The sequence below is a fragment of the Sarcophilus harrisii genome, chromosome 3, assembly GCF_902635505.1.
Source record: "Sarcophilus harrisii chromosome 3, mSarHar1.11, whole genome shotgun sequence".
NCBI lineage: Eukaryota > Metazoa > Chordata > Mammalia > Dasyuromorphia > Dasyuridae > Sarcophilus > Sarcophilus harrisii.
Window position 1 is genome coordinate 413,143,122 of NC_045428.1, and position 25,635 is coordinate 413,168,756.

The window sequence follows — 25,635 nt, forward strand, 5'->3', positions numbered from 1 at the left end:
ATTAAGTATGAAAGCTTCCACTTTATACTGGAAGGATGATATTATTCCCCACTCACATGAATGTTTGAAAACACGATGTTCCTCTGGTTTTGCTTTTTATTTGAGGTGATCTTCAGTGTTCTGAATATAAAACAAAATCTAAAACAAACCAACAAAAAATAGCACCATCCTATCAGTTTTGCAAGGAAAAAAAAAGAAAGAATGGAGAGGAAAACAGACCTGATGACCTTCTCTGATCAGTAATCTGTTACATACAGGGCTCTAAGCTAAGGAAGCATAGATTAAGTTATTAAGTTTTGTATCATAAATTGAATTCAGTAAATTTAGTGGAACACAAATCTGTTTTTTATATCTTTATTTTCATTCCCTTACCCAAGTTGTTAGTTTTTATAGTGTTAAACCAGCAATGTGACAAACCTCAAACCAAAGCCATAACACATTAGTAGTGTTTTTATTAGTGGCTTAAAGGATTTGTGGATTCAGTGAACACAGTTTTGTAATTTTCTCCATCTCCATTCATCAGCACATGTGTTAGAATGAAGGCAGAGGATGGGGCATCCGGGGTTGATTCTTGACAGAGCAAAATCTACAGTAGGATAAGGGGACGAGAGACTCAAGGGAAGAAAGATACAGTGAAGAGTTGAAAGAGTTCTACATGGTGTCAAAATGGGGAAGGAAGGAGAACATAGCTAGCACAGGGGGATTATAGTCTCAGAAAAAAAGGATTGGAGAGCATTATAATACCAGTTAGCATTCCATTATGGCATTTGAAAGTTTGCAGAGCACTTTTAAATTTGATGTCATTTTTCTTCCTCACAACAACCTGAAGAGGTAGGTACCTTATTTTATAGTTGAGGAAACTGATGAAAATGTATGAAGTGACTTAGCCAGGATCACATACCTAGTTAGGGTTTCAGATCCCAGATTTGAATTCGTCTTCCTCCCTCCAAGTCTATCCATGATAGACATCCAGTGAACCAGCTAGATGTCTTGGTAAGGAAGGACAGATTTTGAAGCTACATGTAAAAAGGAGTGGGATGACAATAGATTCTGATTTGATAAATTTTAGAGTTTGTGAAAATGAGTGTGGTACATTTGTGGGTGATAGCAAGATTGAGAATATGGCCATCTCTGTATATGTGAATATGGTGGGAGGAAGATTGGTTCATAGAAAGTGAATAAATTGAACTGATTGCGTAGGGTATTTGAAGAGAGATCAATATGGATCTTGAAATCCCCTAAGAGTTGGAGAGTAGAGAAAAAAGCCGGGCACTGAACCGAGGAAAGAGGGGGAATATGCTGGAAGTTAATTGCATGTTAAATGTGGATTGAAAGAATCTTAAAGGAGGAGAGGTTATTGAGTTGGGACAATAGAAGATGCCTTAAAGTGGCAGCGACACACAAGGGGCATTCCATCTCCCACAATGTGAAGATGAAGTGGAAGCTGAGTGAAATTGTAGGAATATGTTGGTAAATAAATAACAACTGGCTTTCTGAGGAAAAAAAACAATATGTATGTGGCATATTATTAAGTTTAGTCTACATTATCAACTTCTCCATCAGTTAAGTCTAGACAATTAACAAAAAGAAAATATGAAACTCTTGAGTTGGAGCATTTGCTGATTCTGAAGTGTAAATGCTCACACTGAAAATTTTACAGTTAGTTTTCACAAGCTGGTTGGAGCTTGCTCCAGGACCCCTCCCCTACAACCACACCAAATCCCAGTTGAGGAGGTTAAAAAGTGAGAGGAATGGCAAGGTTTGAACATTGGCAATCTAAGTTTCCGAATCACTTGGATGAAGAGGAAAGTCTGTTAATCACTGAGGAGTGAGTTCAGTTAGGTTATTGTTGCCCATAGAGGTTCAGCCTGGGAATGGAATTATTCCAGGGCATCAAGCAACAGTGTGTATCTGGAAGAAGTGAGCAGGGGGATATATACTCAGACTGAGGCAACTGTTTGGGTGTTTGCTTAGCTGGAGAGAATGCCTGAAGCACGTGGAAGCAAGCAAGGCAAGTAAGGAATGTTGACGAACTCTTAAAGAGAAAAACTATGCCAAATCGAATCCAATATGTGAATGAAGAGCAATCATTTAAGTATTGAAAACTTTTCTTTTTACAGATATGTGCTAATCTTGACGCATCTACAATTATTACTGTTAAAGAAAATGCTGCCCTTTTAAAAGAACAAGTGAAGGAGCCTTATAAGAAGTTTGTGATTGCAGATGACAACAGAGAAGTAGGTTTAGACATTTTTATACTGTCTTTTGCACAGGTGTTTTTAAAATTGAAAATAATCATTATTTCAGGTTAAAAAATTATACAGGTTGTTTTACCCTTCCCTCCAAAAACATCATCACCCAAAACTATTAGAAAATAAAATTTCATTTTGCTGTTATGCATTGATAGCTGGGAGAAAAAACTATAGGAAATCTTTTCTTTTTTTTTCATTTTTGGCTAAATAGACTGTCAGAGACTATTGGCAGACTAAATTTAGGGTAATCATTCACTTTATCCTTGTTATTGTTACTGTTAAGTTAAAACATTTTTACTCTTCCAAAGATTCTAAAATAGCAATAATAATAATAAATAACATTTATATAGCATTCACTACATGCTAAGTTCTTTACAATTATTATTTCATTTGATCTAATGCTGAAAAGGAGGTGCTATTGTTTCCCCATTTTACATTTGAGTAAAGTGAAGCAGATAAATTTGCTAAATATCATACAATTAGTAAGTGCCTGAGATAGGATTTGTATTTAGTTGAGACCCAGTATTCTTTTGCACTGTACTACCTGGGATACAGTGATCTGCAAACTTCTTTAGATGTTTTAAGAAAACATTACTCAGTGAAAAATAAAGGAATTATATTCATTTGTGGCGTGTGTGTGTGTGTGTGTGTGTGTGTGTGTGTGGGTAGCACAAACTCTACTATGCCTGTCTTTCATTTGCACTGGCAGGATATGTGCCCACAGGTAGATCAGTTGCTTCTTGCCTTGGGGCTCTAGGGAACTCTGAAGAGCTGTACATGAGCTCTCAGCAATGTGGTTTTCTTGTTGATTATCATTAATATCAATTAGCCAGCCAGACTTAATTGGCTTTTAGAAATGGGTAATAACTAAGGTAATAAATAGTAGAGTAGTAGAGTTAGTTGGATAAAGACATCCCTCCAAACTGGAGCTCTAAGTATATACAAAGTCCAGAGGAAAATGAGCTTTCAAGAATTTGGCACATTTGGCAAAATGAATAACTTTACAACTCCTAAAAATCATTTTGTTAAGTCTTTTTCTTTCCTTCATGAGGCCCTCTGTAAATTCCCCTTATAACCCTAAGATATAGATTTTTCTGAGTTCTTTGTAGAGTTCTCATCACATATAATTTGTCATAGAATCCAAATGCAAACAGTTTCATTGGCTTTTCTGAGGAAAATTTGAGAATATCTATAAGAATTCTTCCAAAACTTTCCAAGATTAATTCTTTCAGACTTTCAAGTTCATAAGGACCTCGTCTAAACAGATTGGGGGTGGGGCAGGCAGAGTCAGAGACTTTTCTTCTCTTAGGTGATTTGATCTCAAGGACTTATCTAGAGCTACTCTTTTCTCTAGGCTTCTAGACAGGAATGCTGGGTTCTAACTGATTTTACTCTTGTAGAAAACCCACAAGTAACAACTGAATCCATTCAACCAATATCCTTGAGTGATTAATTCAGTAGAGGTATTCTTCATCTGATAAGGTATAAGCACATAGCATCTTCTTGAGTTACTTCCTTTTGGGCTGGATGTAAATAACTGATAGATTCAGTCAACTTCAGCCATTACATTTACAATTAATTCACTTCACTGAGATGACATAAATACCTACTTGAGTTTGGGCCATTATGATTCCATAGATAGTCAATAATTTTATGCATAAGATTAAAAACTTAGACCAATATGTATTTGACCTAATAGATTTTTATATTGTTTCCAAATCTACTTAGAATCATCATTTGAAATTTCTTTTTTCTTATCTTTTATTCAAAATTATTATATATTTTACTTACATTAATTTAAATAATAATTTCATTAACACTACTGTTCTTCCCTCCTTTAGTTGTTTCATTTGTCAGCCCTGATGAATTGAATTCTAGTTTCTGTTTCTCACTTGTTATGAGAACAGTTCCTGATTTTTAAGAAGTTAAAAATTGTTTTTATACTAATCTGTAATTCTTTAAGTTGCTAAAAAATAAAAGTGAAATTATTTATTTAAAGAGAAATGTTTTCCTTAAGTATAATTGTAATCTTTGCTTCCAAATATGAAAGTTATTTGTCATTTATTAGCTACTATTTGAAACTATTGGATTGCTTATTCCCACAGGGGCAATATATATTGGTGTGTTCTGTGTGTGACAGAAAAATGGGAAGCCAGGATGAAGAGGGAAAAAGAGAGTAGAATATAAGAGGGATACAAAAAAGAGAAAAAGAACAGATAGTCACATAGACATATATTGGACAGCTAATTGGCATAGTATATAGAGAGCTGGATCTGGGGTCAGAAAAACTCAAGTTCAAATCTGGCCTCAGACACTTTCTTGCTATGTTACAAGTCACTTAATTGATATCTGCCTCATTTTCCTTAACTGTAGAGTGGGAATAATAATAACACCTACCTCACAGGGTTGTTGTGAGGATAAAATGAGGTACTAATTATAAAGTGCTTTGTATAATGCCTGGCCCTTTGTAACATAAGTCTGGCACTATATATGTGTATGGGGTGTGTGTGTGTGTGTGTGTGTGTGTGTGCTAGTTTTCTACTACTACTACTACTACTATCACCATTGCTACTACTACCACTACTAGTACTACTACTATTACTACCATTGCTATTGCTACTACAGATCATCAGAAATGTGGCCTTTTCTTTCCCTAAGTAAATATTTCTACTGAAGTTCATGATAATATAGATATTTTAATACAGGGAAGTCACTAATATAAAAGTTATGATTGTTTTATTATTTTATTTTTAGAATCCCTTTAAAAAGAAACTTCTAGAAATAATGACAAACATTCATACCTTTTGTCAAATGAACCCAACATCTGATTTTGGGACACAAACCTATGAACAATGGGTCATTCACCAGGAAAAAAGAGGTAATTTGGGTTTTAACTCGTTACCTTTTAATTTGATTTATTATAATAATGTTTCAGAAACTCATATTTAATACTTATTATTTTCTAGGATTTATTTATTTGCACATTACAACTGCCATACAAAGTCAAAATAAAAATCAATATGTCTTAATGTTTTGTTAAAGGAAAGCGGCATCAGGCTTTTCACCCTCTTGACCTTTTTATCATCTCTATCCTATTATGCTTCTCCCTAAAAGCCTTCAAGATAAATATAACAAGTTGAGAATAAAACAAGTAGACCTAGCACATCTCCGTCGGTGTTTGTTGTGTTTCCCCAGTATTACTTGAAGCAGTGTAGCTGAACTGTTTCAGGAGAGGTATATTGCAGCCCAAGCCCTTGTTACTACAGCAGTTTCTGGAGTCACCTAGTATACTAAAACCTTAGGGCTCAGTAGGTATTAGGGGTATTTTAATCCTTAAGCAATCCTTGCAAATCCAGAAGAACTGAATTCCATCTATCCTCCCATTTTTCAAAAGATGAACTTGAGCCTTAAAGAGATTGTGACTTGACCAATGACACACAGGTAGTAAGTGGCAGAAGTGGAGATGGGGCTCAGCAGAGGGTCTCAGACTCCAAATCAACCACCTTTTGCCATGTTACTAGGCCACCTCCTAATGCAGTTTCTAGTGCAGTGAGACAGCACTGTATAGTTTCCTGGGTCCACAATGTTTGCACAAGAGGAAAGGCAGTGCAGCAGAATCATAGAATCAGAAAGAGCACAAATTGGGTTTATAACACTGGAAGAAAGTATCTTAATGATTCCATTCAGAGGCAGCTTCTTGCTAGCATATTTATATAGATATATTCATGCATATTATATATATGTATATGTTATATATATTTATGCATATTATATATGTTATATATACATGCATATTATATATATGTTGTATATATATATATACATACACAATATACATTATATATATGTGGCAGCCTACATAGATTAGATACAGATATAAACACAGAGATAGATATATCCATGGTTGCTTCAGTGTGTAGATATGCATGCATATTTGTGTGTATATATATGTAAGTGTGTATTCCCTTATACCTAAGTATAGTATATTAGCATATATGCCTATATATATATATATATAGTATATGCCTAAGTATAGTAAATATTTACATGCACATATGTAGCAGAATTATATGTGCTATATATGCATGTGGACACAAATATGTATATAATGCACATATAGCTCAATTATATGCATTGCCTATATGTGAACTGTATAAATATGTGTGTACCCATATAAATATATATATATATATATATATTTGTATATAAGTTGGAAAGTCATTTTTGTCTATGTGAGAGCTGCTTTTTACAAGCCTTAGTTGTAGAGAATTATAGTGTGAAAGCAGAGGGAGAAGGTGGTGGAGGGGGTTGTAGCTGGGGCAAGGCCCACAGCTGTGGTCATCTTTGGTCACCAGGTGTCCTATTGGCACACCAACCTCATTAGTAAGCAGCTCAAGAGCATTGTTCCTGGTGTCTGTCGTCCTATTGGCAGAGAAAGTCTATTTGGGAGTGATGATAGCCTCAGATTCTGTCAGACTTTTTAGAAGTGTCGACATCGCCCCTTTCCATAGGCCATTCCTAGTACTGATTTAGAAATGTTACTAATACACATTTGTGCTTTGTGCTTCGCTGACATGCTGTTAAAGCACCTACAGAGTCTAGAAAACTTCAATTAGTTATATCAGATGTGGCTGTAAGAGGGATTGACCACAAAGTGGAATATATTTGGGGAAGAGCTAGCATTTTTTTTTTTATGGCATGTTTATACCATGTATGGCTCTAGGGAATAATTTATTTTATGTCACAATTTCTTTTTAAAGCTGCAAAAGAAGGGAATCGCAAAGAGCGTGTTTGTGCAGAGCATTTGAGGAAATACAATGAGGCCTTACAAATCAATGACACAATCCGAATGATCGATGCATATCACCATCTCAAAAGCTTCTATAATGATGAAAAGGAAAAGAAGAATGCTGCCCAAGAATCTGGCAGTGAAGAGGAGGAAGAGGAGGATGACAGTAAAAGGAAACCATTGAAATTGGATGAAACAGATATGTTTCTTCTAAACTTATTTTATAGTAAGTATCAATTTTTGTTTAAATTGCAGAGAAGTTGAATTAAATTTGTTGTAAGAAAAACATTCTTAACAATTAACATGATCAGAAAGTAGAATGGGCTACTTTAGGAAATCATGGTTTTCCTTCTTCATTTGATGTTTTCCATTGAAAAAGTTGTAGAAGGAAAATGAGGCCAAGTGTAGTTTAGAATATATGACCTCTGAAGTCAATTCCAGTTCAAATCAATTCAAAATTAACATTGTTAAAATTTTTAAACATTAACATTAATTTTAAAAATCTGCCTCTCACCAATAGTATAGCTCCATATAATGATGTAGATTAGTTCAAAGCCTGATCACTTTTCTTGACACATTCTCAATTTCCAACTGCAAGAAACTTTTTTTCTGTTCTTCAGTCTTTTCCTATACTTTGTTGTCTCTGAGCAGTCATTTAAGCTGTTGCTCTATTCCTGGAGCACACGCTGCAGCTCTGTTTACTGAAATCTTTCTTAGATCAGATGCCACTTTCCCCCAAACCTTTCTTTAATCACCCCAAACTGAAAGTGTTATTTCTCCTTAAATTTTCTAGCTTGAATCTCTTTGCCTTTATCAAACTCTATCTTGTATAATATTTATTTGTGAACATACATATATTATTATACATTATTTGCCTATGTTTGTAAGCTCCATTTTTTATCTTTATATTCCTAATGCCTAGCACAGCACATTGCATATGTTGTTGCTCAGTCTATTTAAGTTATGTCCAATTCATCTTTTGGGATTTTCTTTTCAAGATAGTGGAGTGGTTTGCTATTTACTTCTCTAGCTCATTTTAGAGATGAGGAACTGAAGCAAACAGAGTTAAGTATCTTGTCTAGGGTCACACAGCTAGTATCTTGAGGCCAGATTTGAATGCAAGAAGATTCTTGATTTCATACCCAGTTCTCTTATCTGCTCTGTCACCTAGCTGCCCTATACTGCATATAATAATATATGTGTTTATTGAATTTGAATTCATGCTTGATTCACACATGCTTGTCTCTTTGGTAAGAAGAATCTACTTTTGAGTAGTTTATATAGAATTCAATCTTGCCTCTAAAACTTAGCTAGCTTTGTAGTACTGGACAGTTCATTTTATCTTCTTGTTTCATGAGAAGCTTTTCTATAACTTATTAACTAAATCCTAGGTTCTGAGAATTCCACATCCTGGTAAAAATCACAAATTCTTTGCATATTCATGTTTATCTTGGATTCTTCAAAGAATCATAGAGAAAAAAGTAATATAGGGAGCTCTTTGGTTTTTAGCCTTTTTCTTAATGGTATGACTAAAATTTCTACCATGGAATTTGCTACTGACTGGTTTTTAGCAGCATCATTTTGACTGGATTTTCTGCCCCCATCTAAATTACACTAATTGGACCTTATATCCTTGTATATTCAAGACACTTTTCAGTTCCTAATTCCAGGAATTTTTTGGTTACTTTTGTATAATGCATTGATCTTTTTCTTCTCATTAATTGCTTCTTAAAGAAAATAAGGAAAAATTGAAAACGCTGGCCTTGACTCCAGATCATGAAAATGAAAAACTGACCAAATTACGAAATACCATACTAGAAGAGTTTACTAAAACAGATGGATCTGTTGCCCGAGGAATAATCTTCACAAAGACTCGGCAAAGTGCATTTGCTCTCTCTCAGTGGATTAAAGACATTGAAAAATTTGCAGAAGTTGGAGTAAAAGCTCATCATCTAATTGGGGCTGGAAATTGTAGTGAATTTAAACCCATGACACAGGTATCCTGTTGAGTATATTAACTACACTAAAACTCTACTATAATTGTATTTCTCTGTAAATTATTTGTGCTTTTATTTTTTGGGTCTTGAAATCTGGCTGGGTGTAGGCAGTGGAGACACAAAGCATAAACAAAAATGAAATGTCTCTTTGACCTCGAGGAGCTAAAGTAGCATAACTGTGTTTAACCAAAAAGAGAAAAGCAACCAGATGTTCATAAATTTTTCTGCTCCTAGAAAAGTATCAAGGCACAGAGCTTTCAATCTGAAATAAAAGAAGTAGGTTGGAACCAAGCTTTCTCAGTTACTTTAAGTATGTGTTTGAGTAAGTCAGGAGATTTTCTGATGCTTCATTTTTCTCATCTATATTATCTCATCGATAATTTATATTAAAAGTGTTTTTTAGATTAAAATACCATTAACTGAAAAGTGCAATATAAATATGACCTATTTTTGTCATCTCTTTCCTCATTGTCTTGCCTTTGAAAGTATAAAGAAGTGAGATTTTGTTCCCAGACAAAATCAGAAGAATATGCTCTCACATCATTTTTTTATATTTATCCTGAAATTTTTATTAAAATGGTTGCCAGCTAAAAGAGAACATTTCTTGAATGAATAGAATACTTAAAAAGGGAAGTTTTGGTATGTTGAGGTGATGGCAAGAAGTGGAGTATAATCCTTAAAGGCTTGGATAGGGCATGATATTACCCTACCTTGGAATTTGAAGGCCCTGGAAATCTGTGGAAGTTATGGAAAAAAAACTAGAAGAAAGTTTGAGAGCTCCAGAATGTAAATATCAACACCAAAAAGAAAATTAAATTACACAAATATTTTTCCACTATATTTTGGCCTTTTGAAAGTCCAAGATTCTGAAATTAATTCAGTGTAAATTTCCTTTACAATTTTTTTAGTGATTTTAGTAATTATCTAATATTCACATTGAAAGGCACTTTTTCCATCCCCCCAATGTACCTACCATTTCATCTTCATAGCTTAAAATTATAGTTTTTCAATTTCTAGATTAAAAATTGAAAATGTTTTTAATGTATCATATAATCAAAATGAAAATCAGATGTTAATTTACTCAAAGCCCAAAACTAGTAATAGCATTTGATTTATACCAAGCTTCAATTTATAATAATTCTTCCAATGAGGAAAATATTTAGTACACTCAACAACATAAAATTAACTTTTTGAACTCTTTCTGCAGAATGAACAAAAGGAAGTAATTAATAATTTTCGTACTGGAAAAATAAATCTACTGATTGCTACCACAGTAGCTGAAGAAGGCTTGGATATAAAAGAGTGTAATATTGTTATCCGTTATGGTCTTGTCACCAATGAAATAGCCATGTTACAGGTATATTTAGTCAAATTAATTTCTTTCATACTCTATTCGTTTTTCCTTTTGTCTCTTTTACTTTGTCTTCAAACAGTGCAAAATATTTATAGAAGAATAGATCATTAGAGCTGAAAGCTATCTTAGAACTCATATAGATATTCTCATTTTACTAATGAAGCAACCTCAAGCCTAGAAAGGTTAAGTGTTTTAATCCAAGTTAGGCAATAAAGTCGCGTATCAAAAATTGTTTTGATCAATAGAGATGGAAAGTAGGAGCAAACCTGCAACTCCATCAGCCTAATAAACTTCCACATGAGGAATGTGCTATGCCAATAAGGGTTGGCACTTTTCCAGTAACTTGTAATCTTAAAGAATTGCTCAGAGTGATCATTATATACTTCAACAACAATACTATATGATGATCAATTCTGATGGACATGGCCGTCTTCAACAAGGAGATGAACCAAATCAGTTCCATTTGTTCAATAATGAAGAGACCCAGCTACACCCAGCGAAAGAACTCTGGGAAATGAGTGTGAAGCACAGCAAAGCATTTCTACTCCCTCTGTTTTTGTCTGCTTGTATTTTTTATTTCCTTTTTGGGTTATTTTTACCTTATTTCTAAGTCTGATTTTTCTTGTGCAGCAAAATAATTGTATGGACATGTATACATATGTTGTACATATATATGTGTATATATATATATACATGTAGACATATATATTTTAATATATTTAACATGTATTGGTCCTCCCTAGATGGCAGGGGGGAAGGAGGGGAAAAGTTGGAACAGAAGGTTTTGCAAGGCAAAATTACCCATGCATATATCTTGTAAATAAAAAGGTATAAAAAAAAGAATAGCTAGCTCAGAGTACTGAAAAGTGAAAGGTTAAGTGATTTGCCCAGGGTCATTCGAAGTATGTGTTAAGAAGCACTTGATTTAAATGAAGGTGGCCTAGTTGTACCTGATATAAAACTATATTATAAAGCAGCAGTCACCAAAATCATTTGGTTTTGGCTAAGAAATAGATTAGTTGATCAGTGGAACAGGTTAGGTTCACAAGACAAAATAGTCAACTATAGCAATCTAGTGTTTGACAAACCCAAAGATCCTAACTTTTGGGATAAGAATTCATTATTTGACAAAAACTGCTGGAATAACTAGAAATTAGTATGGCAGAAATTAGGCATGGACCCACACTTAACACCATATACCAAGATAAGATCAAAATGGGTCCATGATTTAGGCAGAAAGAACTAGATTATAAATAAATTAGAGGAACATAGGATAGTTTATCTCTCAGACCTGTGGTGGAGGAAGAAATTTGTGATCAAAGATGAACTAGAGAACATTATTGGTCACAAAATAGAAAATTTTGATTACATCAAATTAAAAAGCCTTTGTACAAACAAAACTAATGCAAACAAGATTAGAAGGGAAGCAACAAACTGGGAAAACATCTTCACAGTTAAAGGTTCTGATAAAGGCCTCATTTCCAAAATATATAGAGAATTGACTCTAATTTATAAGAAATCAAGCCATTCTCCAATTGATAAATGGTCAAAGGATATGAATAGACAATTTTCAGATGATAAAATTGAAACTATTTCCACTCATATGAAAGAGTGTTCCAAATCACTATTAATCAGAGAAATGCAAATTAAGACAACTGTGAGATACCACTACACACCTGTCAGATTGGCTAAGATGACAGAAAAAATAATGATGATTGTTAGAGGGAATGCAAGAAAACTGGGACACTGATACATTATTGGTGGAGTTGTGAATGAATCCAACCATTCTGGAGAGCAGTCTGGAATTATGCCCCAAAAGGTATCAAATGTGCATACCCTTTGACCCAATAGTGCTACTACTGGGTTTATACCCCAAAGAGATACTAAAGAAGGGAAAGGGACCTGTATGTGCCAAAATGTTTGTGGCAGCCCTGTTTGTAGTGGCTAGAAACTGGAAAATAAATGGATGCCCATCAATTGGAAAATGGTTGGGTAAATTGTGGTATAGGAATGTTATGGAATATTATTGTTGTGTAAGAAATGACCAGCAGGATGATTTCAGAAAGGCCTGGAGAGACTTATATGAACTGATGCTAAGTGAAATAAGCAGAACCAAGAGATCATTATATACATCAACAACGATACTGTAGGAGGCTATATTCTGATGGAAGTGGATTTCTTTGACAAAGAGACCTAATTCAGTTTCAATTGATCAATGATGGACAGAAGTAGCTACACCCAAGGAACTCTGGGAAATGAATGTGGGCTACTTGCATTTTTGTTTTTCTTCCCGGGTTATTTCTACCTTCTGGATCCAATTCTCCCTGTGCAACAAGGGAACTGCTCGGATCTGCACACATATATTGTATCTAGGATATACTGTGACATATTTAACATATATAGGACTGTTTGCCATCTGGGGGAGGGGGTGGAGGGAGAGAGGGGAAAAGTTGGAACAGAAGGAAGTGCAAGGGATAATGTTGTGAAAAATTACCTTGGCATGGGTTCTGTCAATTAAAAGTTATAATTATTTAAAAAAAGAAGAAGAACTTGATTTAATACAAATTTTCCTAGCCTTGACACCAGTTTCTCTAGCCACACTAAACTAGTCAGGCTTGTGGTATAAGGAAATCAGTCTATCAGATATATGGATGATAGATTGGACAGGGGAGAAGCTAGAGACAAGGAGGGTCTTTCTAAAGTTCAAACAAGGGATGATGAATTAAGATGTTGAGTACAGAAAAGACAGAAACAAAATATGGAAGTAACACTGACAAAACTAGGAAGCTGATAGGATGGTCCAAATTGACATTTTGGGTAATGGTGACAATTGTGGTCTCCTTAACCAAAATAAAGATGTCAGGAGAAGGAGGGTTTTACTTAAGAAATAATGGGCTCTGTTTAGAATAAGTTAAATTTGAAATGCTTACAAGACATCTATCTGGAGATATATAAAAAGAAGTTAGTGATGTGAGACTGGAATTGATGAGAAAAATAGACCTGAAATTTAACTGCTTTGGGGTGATCAGTGAACAGTTGGGAGCTCATGAGATCCTCTAGGATAATGGTTTCAACAGTTGTTTGACTTTGTTTTTCTGATGAGGAAGCATAGACCAACAACTTTATTTTTGTTTAATATTATAGTTACCATATTAAAAGATTCAGCCCAGCATGGGTAATTTTACAGCACTGACAATTGCCAAACCTTTTGTTCCGATGGCAGGTTGACCAATACATGTTAAATATGTTAAAGTATAAATTAAATACAATATAAGTATACATGTCCAAACAGTTATTTTGCTGTACAAAAAGAATCGGACTTTGAAATAGTGTACTATTAGCCTGTAAAGGAAATCAAAAATTCAGTTTTCTTTTCTAGGACACTGAAGGATTTCTAAATTAAAACAACTTAGACTGGATTAGTAGAATCATCTATTTTTATACCTACCTAGAAATTAAAAAAAAAAAGTCATCAGGATTTGTATTATTGATTTTTACCCAGTTTTCCCTCCTCTTTATTCTTCTCCTATATTGTAAGAAGACCAATTTGTTAGACAAAGTGTTTTATCTGAATATATATTAAATTTTAACTTTTATGAAAGAACCTTTACATCTAAGATGACCACATATGCCACTGCTAAATTTTCAACAAACCAAGACCTGACAAGAAAAATATTTACCAAATCTACAAAATAAAGTGAATTGTAACCCAAAGTATAAAAATATAAAATACAAAAAAGTATTAAAAATAAAGTATAAAAAATTAAAGCATAAAATCATTGCTAAGAAAATCCTGTAAGTTAGCATTTTTACTCTTTTTATTGGGATTTGCTTGAATTTTATTTCTCATTTTTTCTTTTTTAATCCAATTTTTCTTGTGCAGCAAGATAATTGTATAAATATGTATGCCTATATTGCATTTAACATATTTTTACCATGTTTAACATATATTGGATTATTTGCCATCTAGGGGAAGAAGTGGGGAGAAGGAGGAGGAAATTGGAACACAAAGTTTTTCAATGCTGAAAAATTATCCTTGCATATGTTTTGAAAATAAAAAACCTCAATATAAAAAAAAGGAAGGGGGATCAGTAACATACATCCGTATTGGCTGGGCAGCATTAACAACAACAAATAAATCTAAATGTTTGAAATTAAAAACAAACAAAAAAAGAAAATCCCATAAGTAACACTAAAGAGACTAGTTTCATTGTATTTTGTATTGATGGTGTTTTTTAAATAAACGTGAATTCAAAGAGGCAAATAATGGAATGCATGTAGAGTTGCTAGATGGCCCAAATTTAAATTCTAGTTGTTTGAACATGTGTCTTATCTCCCTACTTGAAATTAAGCTACATCAAAACAACTACTGGGTTATTTAATTTTTAGGTCTTTCCTAGCCTAGTGCTCTATACTCAGTACCTAATAGTATGTCAGATTGATTGTTGAATAAATGCAGTAGCCCACTTGACTTCTGTTGTTTTTATTGCAGCATTTTGCTTTTAGCATAATAATCATGGGACAAAGAATACTATCATCCCATATTTCATTTTAAATGGATATGGGTAGAGCCAGGATTTTTCATAAGTAATTATTTTCTTTGATGTTTTATAGGCCCGAGGCCGAGCTCGAGCTGATGAAAGTACTTATGTATTGGTGGCAGGTGGGGGCTCAGGAGTTGTTGAACGTGAAAGTGTTAATTTGTATCGTGAGAAGATGATGCATAAAGCTATGGACCGGGTTCAGAATATGAAGCCAGAGGAGTATGCTCAGAAGGTATTGCTGGTGGCTATTTTTATTTTGCAATTAGTTTTCATAAAGCATCATAGAATCAAAGTTGGTAAGAATCTCTAGTCTAATCTGTACCTGTACAGGAATCTTTCTCTTTACAATATCCTTTTCCTTTTAAAAGAACTCTCACTAGGCATGGTATTGCATATGTAATCCCTGACACTAGGGAGAGCTGAGTCTGGTGGATTGCTTGAGCTCTGTCAATTGGTTGCTTATACAAATTACAGCAGTGTGATGTAAGTTGGGGGCCACTAGGCTATTTAATTAGTGTCAAAATCGGCCTAGATTGAAAACAGAGGAGCTCAAAAGTCCTATGCCAATCAGTAATGAATAGCAATGCGCCCATTAATAACCTGAGTGAGTAAAGGAGAACCAGTTAACCAGTTATAAACAATAAAACAAAAGGAAAAATTACCCATATGTGACTGTGATACCTATTTCCATGACTGGAGGAGAAAAGATATATTTCTGTTGGAAATGGTAAGTAATACCAGACTTCCCGAATCTAAATTCACACACAAATATACTTTCAAATTCTGTAGAATGCAAGAAATCTAAAATGAATTATGTCGACCATATTGTGCCAATGATGGGCCTCCACTATATCAATTACTGCTAACCCTGACTTAAGAAGAGTAGCATAGCTCATCAGTGCAACTAATATTTGTAATACTCGAGTGAACCAACTCATATGTGAAATGAAGCATCTTCACATTCCAACATATTGTCATTTAAGGTATAGGTGCTACTAAAATGAAAGACTGGTGTACTACTGTTGCAGGAGAATTTAAGAAAATTCACTTCAGAGAATCTAAAGCTACATCTACATTAAAATATATATAATTCTATATAATAGCTGTGACAACCGTGCTAGCACCCAGGACACCCCAGAATCAGCCAGAGTCAGAATAAACAAAAGTCCTTAGTCTTTCTTCTTGGTCTTTAGACGCAGGATTGAACAGGATGGAAGCAGATTCTCTGCGACCTCCTTCTCCCTCGTCTACGGCCAAAGTGAGTCTGGCTCATCTTACTCCACCCCCTAGTCCCTCCTACAATCCTCTGTATACACCAGTCCTTGAGCCAGCACAGGATAGTGGGAAGGATCATTTTCCAAATATATGCCTATAGAATATTGTCCAATCAGTAATTAATTAGCCCTAAGTGCTTGAACTGACCTCAGTGCAAAGACTCAAGAGTTTCAGCCCTCTACAAATAGCAAATCAGTATTTTGGGATTAGTTAACCAAAGTGTTAGGATGTCATTTATTTAAACCTGGAATCTGGTACTAACCTGAATAATATTTTGTGATTCAAGTTGGTACAAGTTGTCTGATGGAGAGAACTTTTTTTGGTATCCAAACTTGCTTAATCAAACTTCAGTCCCATTTAAATATCATAGGAATAGAACAAGAGTCTGGGCCTATTTCCATCAATACTGGAAATTCTCTGATGCAGAAATTTTCTTTTACCATGAAGATCAATATTTTCTTTTCAATTTAAGTCTCAGTTGCTTAGAGCACTGAGAATTTAGGGTACTTGCCCAGGTTGGTGACCTAGAGTGAGGATTTAAAAATGTAAGGAATCTTGGAAATATTTTATTCCAACTCTCTCATTGATAGATTGGTGAAACCAGAACCAAAAGGCATTAAGTGATTTGTCAGAGGGTTCATCCATGGATGCTCCATAGCTAAAATGGGATCTTAGAAGTCTTCTAACTTCAAATTCAGTACTACCCTACAATATGCTCTTTAAACTTCTCAATTTCCCATAGTCAGATCAGAGTAGCTACTCAATATTTGTGGACTGAGTGTTGTTGTTGCTCAGTTGCTTCATTCTTGCCCAGCTCTCTGACCCCATTTGAAGTTTTCTTGGCAAAGATACTGGAAGGATTTACCATTTTCTTCTCCAGCTCATTTTACAAATGAAGAAACTGAGGCAAACAGGATAAAGTGACTTGTCCAGGGTCACAGAGCTAGTAAATGTCTGAAGCCATATTTGAACTCATGAAGATAAGTCTTCATGATTGTAAGCCATGTATTCTACCTACTGTATCACTTAGCTAAACCTAGGACTAGTAATTCTATTGGAAAATTATTATTTCAATCAGTATGTCCTGATATTTAACAAATATTATATTTCTACTGTGTGCAGCATCCTGTGATAGATATGGGAAGAAGTAAAATTTAGATAAGTGATGCCCCCTGCCTTTATGGACTTTATAATCTAGTTCATTAACAATTAAGAAACTGGGTTCTTAATGAGAAATGAAAAAATCATACCTAAACACTTGAGTTATTCAAATTAATTCTAGAATAGCAACCAAATTCTTTAGGCCTTCCCTGGCCCAAGCCTCAATATAGACAGTGGATACAGAATTGATCCAGCAGCATCCATCTGGTTTCTCTGAAGGACTTAGTCTATTCTGTTCTTGACTTTAAACTTCCTAAACCAAATCAAATTTCTAGGGACAAGGGATGCTATTCTACTTCTTCTCCCTAGAATCCACCCAGAACCTTCCACTTGATTTTTATAATTTCTCCTTACTTAAATCTGATTGTAACAGGGCCCACCACCACCATTATCATTATTTTCATCATTGTCATCATCATCATCATCACCATTTCATCACATTGTCTATTGCCCTATTGTTCTCATTTTTTATACCCTTATGATATTTCTGGGCTATTCTTTCAGCTTCTTATGTAAATCTTACATAGTCTGAGAGTATTCCTAAAAAGTTTCTTCTTCCTACTGTGTGTGATTCATCACATAGTACTTCATAAGCGCCCACATGAACATGATGGTATGCTAGAATGCCTCCTCTCTTCAGCTCATTGAACTGTAAATGTCTTGATATTCACTTCTAGCATGACCAGCCTAGCTAATATCCTAGTGAACATAATACTTAAGTTCTTCATATTATTATATCTTATGTATAAAAGTTATTTATACTTGATTGATTAAGTCTGTGTCATGTAGCCTTATGATGTGCATATGGTGCTTTGGAGTTTATTTTTTTCTTTTGGTTCTCTGCACTCATCTAAAATTTAACTTTGTCATCCATAGCCTCCAGGCATAATATAATTGTCAGGAATGCAAGGTAGCCCATATATGCAGAAAAATTATGTTTAAAGCTTGGGCATTTAGAAGGATATTTAAAAACATTCTGTAAGTAACCAGTCAACAGGATGAGTTAAAACACTCATAGCATGACAGAAAAGAAGGACTTATGCAACAACTTAGTTAAAAAAACTTTTTTTTGAAAGATAAAATTTGCTCATTAAAATATCACTGTAAGCTTGTAGAGAATGAGGGTCATTTTTTACCTTTCTTTGTATCCTCAAAGCTTAGCACAGTGCCTGACACATAGTAGGTTCTTTTTTTTTGGGGGGGGGGAACAATTGGGGTTAAATGACTTGCCCAGGGTCACACAGCTTTTGTTAAGTGTCTGAGACCAGATTTGAACTCCTGATTTTAGGGCTGGTATTCTATCCACTGCACCACTTAGCTGCCCTACGTAGTAGATTCTTAATAAATGTTTGTTGACCGGCTGATTAACAATATAGGCCCAGGATCCATGTGTTCCATTGTTGTTACAACTATGTGTGATCAGTACATGCTTAGCGTTCCTCTGTAATTCAGTTCAGTTTAACAAATATATTGATTATCTATCTACCTACATATGTATACATATACACTTTCACATATACATTGTGTGTGTATGTAGATAGTGTGAGGGAATACAAGAAAGAATGAAACATGATTAATACCTTAAAATACTTAGAGTCCAACAGAAGGGAATAAGATGTTATTTAACTCAGCACTTTATAATATGGATAATAAACCTTTAAAGAGGTGAGGTGCAAAGTACAATAAGCATTCAAAGGTAAGTAGGGCTATTGCTGTGTAGATGGATCAGGGAAACTCCCTCAAAGAAGTGGCACTTGTCAAAAAAAAAAAAAAAAAAAAAGATGTCCTTTGAATTGAATTGAATTGAATTGTTCATAAACAATATGTACACTATGATGATAGAAACTTCAATATATATACATTAAACTAGAAATAATCCAAAAGCAAAAACACAATTTAAACAACACATTATAAATATTATAAAACCCCTCCCACCTCTGGATTCAGTTTTACTGTGGAATCATATTCTTTCATATAGCTAGAGAGGCAAAGGTGGACAACTACCCAGGGCATAACACACCAGGAAGAGGCACAATGAGAGTTTTTTTTTTAAATATACATAATTCAGTGACAGAAAATTGAAATCCCCATGGCCAGTTAATTCCTTGACAATTCAATTCAATTCAACAAACATTTATTAAGTGCCTACTATGTTCCAGGCACTGTGTTTGGTTTTCTGCATATAAAGACAAAAAAACTTAATAATCTAACCCTCAACGAGCTTACATTCTGCTGGGAAGATTCAATGTGTATATAGACAAGTCAACATGAAATATATTCAATGTAATTCAATTCAGTAGTGTAAAGAGAACAAGAGTACTAACAATTAACCAAGACTAACTCCTCTATTTGTGTCATTGTGTCCCTTCTCTCTCTCCTAGGAGCTTTCCCCAACTCTCATTGCTCACTCTTTCTTTCTCTCTCTCCCTCTCCCCTCCTCTCTCTCTCTCTCTCTCTCTCTCTCTGTCTCTCTCTCTCTCTGTCTCTGTGTGTGTGTGTGTGTGTCTCTCTCTCTCTGTCTCTCTGTCTCTCTCTCTCTGTCTCTGTCTCTCTGTTTCTCTCTCTGTCTCTCTCTCTTTGTATTTCTCTCTCTTTCTCTCTCTCTCTCTCTCTCATATCTTCAGTCTCTCTGTATTTCTTGGCTCCTTCCTATAAATATACTCAGGCCTCTCTGCATCCTTAAAAAGATTAATTTTCTACATTTTCATTCATTTTCCTAAATCATATCTTAAACTTTTCCTTTTTCACTAATAAACTTCTAGAGCTAGGAAAGTTTAGAAGTTTAGCAAAAATGTTGATAAATTCTCCTGAAGACATGTTTATTTGGGGATGTTAACAAGGCATACAGTAGAATTTATCATCATTCTTCCCAAACCTCCAAACTCCCCTACTTCGGTTGAGGGCACTACTATTTTCCTGCTCACCTAAGTTGATAATTTCTGAGTCATCCTTGACTCTTCCCTCTTATACTGTTTGAGTGAATCAGTTGCCAAATCCTATTGATTCTGCCTCAATATCTCTTGCCCTTATCTTACCTCTAATCAAATGGCCCCTGTTTCAGATCTCAACTCCCTCACCTCATTGCCAAAATTACCTTTGTAGTGCACAAGTCTGATCATTTCACTTTCTTGGTCAAAAGACTTCATTGACAGATTACTGTCTCTCAATTAGAATAAAAACTTCAGTTTAGAGCCTTTAAAACTTTTCACAATATGAATATCATCTACTTTTCTAGTAGGTTTTGCATTACTCCCCTTCATGACTCTGTCCTAAACAAACTGGACGATTTAATAACTGTTCTGCAAGCTCAACTTTCCATTGCTTTCTTTTCTACCTTTTTATTAGTTATCCCCTAAGCCTAAAAGACACTTCTTCATTCCAGTCTTTCAGAATCCTTATCTTGCATCAAGATTCAACTCCATTAAAAAATCCTTAGTTGAAGTTTTCCACTAGACTCCTGGTTAATGTCCCCTCTCAAACTATGATAAAATTACTCAATTTATATACTATTGGATTTCTCCTGTAAACTCTTCAAAGGTAGAACTATCTCAAAGGTAGGATCACTTTTTTTGTTGTTGTTTCTTTAGTGCCTTGTGAATAACTAGGAATGGTGTTTATGAGTTGAATTGAATTATTTTATGAAAAGTCTTCCCTTATTATACTGACTTGAAAGCTCAAAGTCCTCACTGGACAATAGAACAGATTCAAATGGAAGATTCCAGTGGGCAGGCTGTGCCTGGAGAACACAAATGTTATGAGATATTTGTGGACTAGGGATGTGTAGTACAACTTTCCTTCTCCAAAAACAAGCATTTCTAACTTGGGTTGTGTGAACTTGTATTTACAAGCATATTCTTGCTAAGTATAATTAATATTATTTGTTTCCTTTGTAATCTTATATATTATATTTTATGCATATTAAAATATTCTGAGACTTTTATTATGAATCCTTATTCTTGGCTTCATGGGCTTTCCTACTCTGCCAAATGAGCGCATAGCACAAGAATATATTAAGGACCCTTGTCTTGGAAGATTCATCTTTGTAAGAAATGATTATTAATAACCAGTATCTTAGGGAGATTCAGAGGCTCTCTCTCCTACAAAATTAGGAGTTCTTCCTCAAATTTTTTCTTTGTCTCTGTTTATGTGGAGTGTATGTGTGTATGTGTGTGTGTGTGTGTGTATGTATGTGTGTTTACGTAGGGTTTTCTCTAATAAAGGTCAGAGACTTGTCCATTTTTGTCTTAGTATTTACCCTCATCAAACATGGTAGCTGTCATATATTAGAAATAATAGAAAATACATACTTATTGACTCCCTGACTTCTAGTCCTATAATTCTCCTACTGTGTCTAGCTGGCTTAAGCCTATTGATTGACCATTTTTATTTATAGACAACCGGAGCCAGCTCATTGATTGTTAAATTTTCAGTATGAATATTTACACTTCAGAAATAAGGAATTGGTACAAACCTGGGCTTGATTAATGATGCTATTGATCGTCTAGACTTATGAAAATGTTAACAATAGAAATTAAACTAAGAAGAGTGTTTGTATACACCTCCCCCCCCGCCGAGGGTCCATTTGTTAAATATTTACCTACACATCCCTATATTGTTATATGGAACTAGTAAGATTACAGTAGGAGCCTAGGGGAATGTAATCAGACTGGAGGTTTGGGACTAGAGACTAATAATACTATTAAGAATGACTGATACTTACATTTCACTTTAAGGTTTGCAAAGTGTTTTATATCCATCATGTTATTTGAGCCTCCACAACATTCTTGGTTATTGGCCACAGATTCATTTCAACAACTTTAATATTTATTCATGAAGCACCTACTCTGTACAGAATATTCTAACGCATATTTTCTGTAATGAATTTTATTATTCTTATAAAGTTTACAATCATCAGAGCAAAGACAGATATGTCAGTATTGTCATTAGCATGTATGTGACCCAAAGTCTAAAAGTTTTGAAATATTCCAGGATTTAAAAAATCCAACTTTCAATTCTATTTTTGTGTGTGCAGATTTTGGAGTTACAAATGCAAAGTATAATGGAAAAGAAAATGAAAACTAAGAAGAGTCTTGCAAAGCAATTAAAGGACAATCCATCATTAGTAACATTCCTCTGTAAAAACTGTAGTATGCTGGCCTGTTCTGGAGAAAACATCCAAGTAATTGAGAACATGCATCATGTCAATATGTCACAGGAATTTAAGTAAGCTTATCATCATTAATATTTAAGGTTTTTCTTTAAAGACATATTGTAGTTTTAATTGTAAATACTTTGAAAATTTATTCAGCTTGTGCTGATTGCAAGATTTTACTATTCTATTACTCCCACCCTCCCTTTTAAAGAACAATTTCTTTCTTTTTTTTTACATTTTTTAATTATAGCTTTTTATATACAAAACATATTCATGGGTAATTTTTCCACACTGACCCTTGCAAAAACTTGTTTCAACTTTTCCCCTCCTTCCCTCCACTCCCTGACAGGTAGTCCCATACATGTTAAATATATTAAAGTATATGTTAAATACAATATATGTATACATATTTATACAGTTATCTTAATGCACAAGAAAGATCAGATTTGGAAAGCAGGTAAAAATAACCTGAGAAGAAAAAACAAAAATGCAAGCAAACAATAACAGAAAGAGTATAAATGCTATGAACAATTTCTCTTTAAAAAAAAAATCAAACACCTCCTTTTCTCTATAAGTGAATTCCTAACTGATGTAGTCATTATAGCAGTGCAGTGATACTAACCCCTTCCCCCCCACCAAAAAAAAAAAAAAAAAGGCTGAGGTATCTTCTTAACTCATCATATCTTTAAGATATCTTTGCCTATTTTTTATAATTGTTAGAAGTCACTTTAGTTGCTATCCTAATTTCATGGAATCATTTAACAATGAAATAACAAAAGTATACTTTTTTTGAACCTAAATACTCTACATTGCCATATATAATCTGATTGTACTTTATATAATTTCATGTAAACCTCACGATTTTGTTAAGTAGATAACATAGATATTTTCTTTTCATTTTACATTTGAGGAAATTGAGACTAAGAGATTGTGCCTTTCCTTGTGTCATACAACAATGAATCCAAGTCTCCCTGCCTCCAAGATTTTCCACTATCCTACATCAATTTCCAAGATCTTTTTACCTCTAAAATTCAATTCATAATTCTAAGACCATGTTCAATTTTTAATCTTCCACATTTGATTATGAATCCATCTGAAGCAATCATATAATATTTAATATAAATTTAAAGTACCCAGTCTAGTGGTCATATACCAAGGAATTAGATTGGCATTTAGGAGTATCTTTTGGCAGAATGGAGAAAAACAGTTTTTTGAAGTATTCAGAAGAACTTGAGAGTAAATGTTGTAAAAATAAAGATAATAGTAGGGAACGTGAAATTGCATTTCTTGATTGAAGAAGAATATCCGGGATATTACGCATAGCCTGATATTTGGTTTGGTAGGCAAAAGCTCCACCAATTCAGACAATTAAATACAAAAGTACTTGATTGATATCTGTTGTCAAATTTTAGGAAACTCTACATTGTAAGAGAAAATAAAGCACTACAAAAGAAATTTGCAGACTATCAAACAAATGGTGAGATCATTTGCAGTCAATGTGGCCAGGTAAGCCTGTTGTTTTTATATTGTCAGCTAACAATCAGACTTTACATACTATGAATATAATTTATAATCTTTTTTTTTTCTTTTCTTTCCAGTCCTGGGGAACTATGATGGTGAACAAAGGCTTAGATTTACCTTGTCTCAAAATAAAAAATTTCGTGGTGGCTTTTCAAAATAATTCCCAAAAGAAACAATACAAAAAGTGGGTGGAATTGCCTATAATGTTTCCAAAGCTTGACTATCCAGAACATTGGATGTTTAGTGATGAAGATTAATAAGGATTTAATATTATCTAAATTTTGAACTTTATATTTTTACAAAGAATAGTTTAGTAATATTTTTGCAATAATTACACCAGAGCACTAGTAAAATAAATGAGAATATTTCTTTAAATCATTTTGAGCTCCTTTTCTACAATGATGTGATTCAAGGCAATTTCAGTGATGTGATGGAAAATGCCATCCACATCCAGAGAGAGAACTATGGAGCATAGTATTTTTTGCTGTTTTCTTATTTGTTTGCTTGGTGGTTTTTCCTCCTTTTGTTTTGTTTTTTCCCTTTTGATCTAATTTTTTTTTTTTTTGGTGCAGCATGACAAATATGGAAATATGTTTAGAACTGCACATGCTTAATCCATATCAGATTGTTTTTAATATTAACTAGTAACAAATTAGTTTATCAGATGTTATTAGTGAGAAGGTATAAAAAATCCCTAAAACCATATTGATTAATATAGCTATTATCATATAGCTATATTAGAAAATGTAGTAGGCTAGGTTTAAAATCTACTATACTATTCATGATTTAAACATAAAAAAAAATAGGAGAACAAGGGATCTTCTGCCTCTCAGCTCTGTGGAAAAGGGAGGGAATTTATGGCCAAAAAAACCTAAAGAATGTTATGAAATGCAAAATATATAATTTTAATTAAATTAAATTTAAAAGGTCTTGCACAAGCAAAACTAATAAAGCTAATTTTAGAAGGGAAACAAAATGGGAAATAATTTTTACAGTCAGCATTTCTGATAAAGACTTCATTTCTAAAATACATAGAGAAATACAAATTATGACAACTCTGAGGAATCGTTTCATACCTCTCAGATTGGCTAAGATGACAGGAAAGATAAAGATAAATGTTGGAGGGGATGTGGGAAAACTGGGACACTAATACATTGTTATTGGAGTTTTGAACTGATCTAACCATTCTGAAAAGCAACTTGGAACTATGTTCAAAGGGCTATCATAAAAGAGGAAATAGCAGCCTTTTTTTGTAGTGGCAAGGAACTGGAAATTGAGTGGATGCCCATCAGTTGCGCAATGGCTGAATACATTGTGGTATATGAATGTAATGGAATATTGATCTCTAAGAAATGATGAGCAGGTTGATTTCAGAAAAGCTTGGAAAGATTTATATGAACTGATGCTAAATAAAGTGAGCAAAATACATAGCAACAACAATGATCAACTGTGATCTACTTGGCCCTTTTCAACAATGAGATGATCAAGGCAATTCCAATAGAGTTGGGATGGAAAAAGCCATCTTCATCCAAAAAGAGAAGTACGAAGACTGAATGTGGATCAAAGTATAGTGTTTTCACAATTGTTATT

General features: G+C 34.0%; 1 protein-coding gene across 1 annotated transcript in view; it reads left to right on the plus strand.

Moving 5' to 3' along the window:
* Positions 1–24,516, plus strand: part of IFIH1 (interferon induced with helicase C domain 1) — an 88,854-nt gene extending 64,338 nt beyond the window's left edge. The window contains exons 8-16 of the mRNA XM_012544752.3: positions 2,121–2,237; positions 5,007–5,130; positions 7,013–7,267; positions 8,776–9,038; positions 10,246–10,395; positions 15,007–15,168; positions 22,405–22,595; positions 23,937–24,030; positions 24,123–24,516. Of these exons, the coding sequence (XP_012400206.1) occupies positions 2,121–2,237; positions 5,007–5,130; positions 7,013–7,267; positions 8,776–9,038; positions 10,246–10,395; positions 15,007–15,168; positions 22,405–22,595; positions 23,937–24,030; positions 24,123–24,302 (1,536 nt within the window). The 3' untranslated portion in view covers positions 24,303–24,516. The remainder of the gene's footprint in view (positions 1–2,120; positions 2,238–5,006; positions 5,131–7,012; positions 7,268–8,775; positions 9,039–10,245; positions 10,396–15,006; positions 15,169–22,404; positions 22,596–23,936; positions 24,031–24,122) is intronic.
* The last annotated feature ends 1,119 nt before the right edge of the window (positions 24,517–25,635 follow it).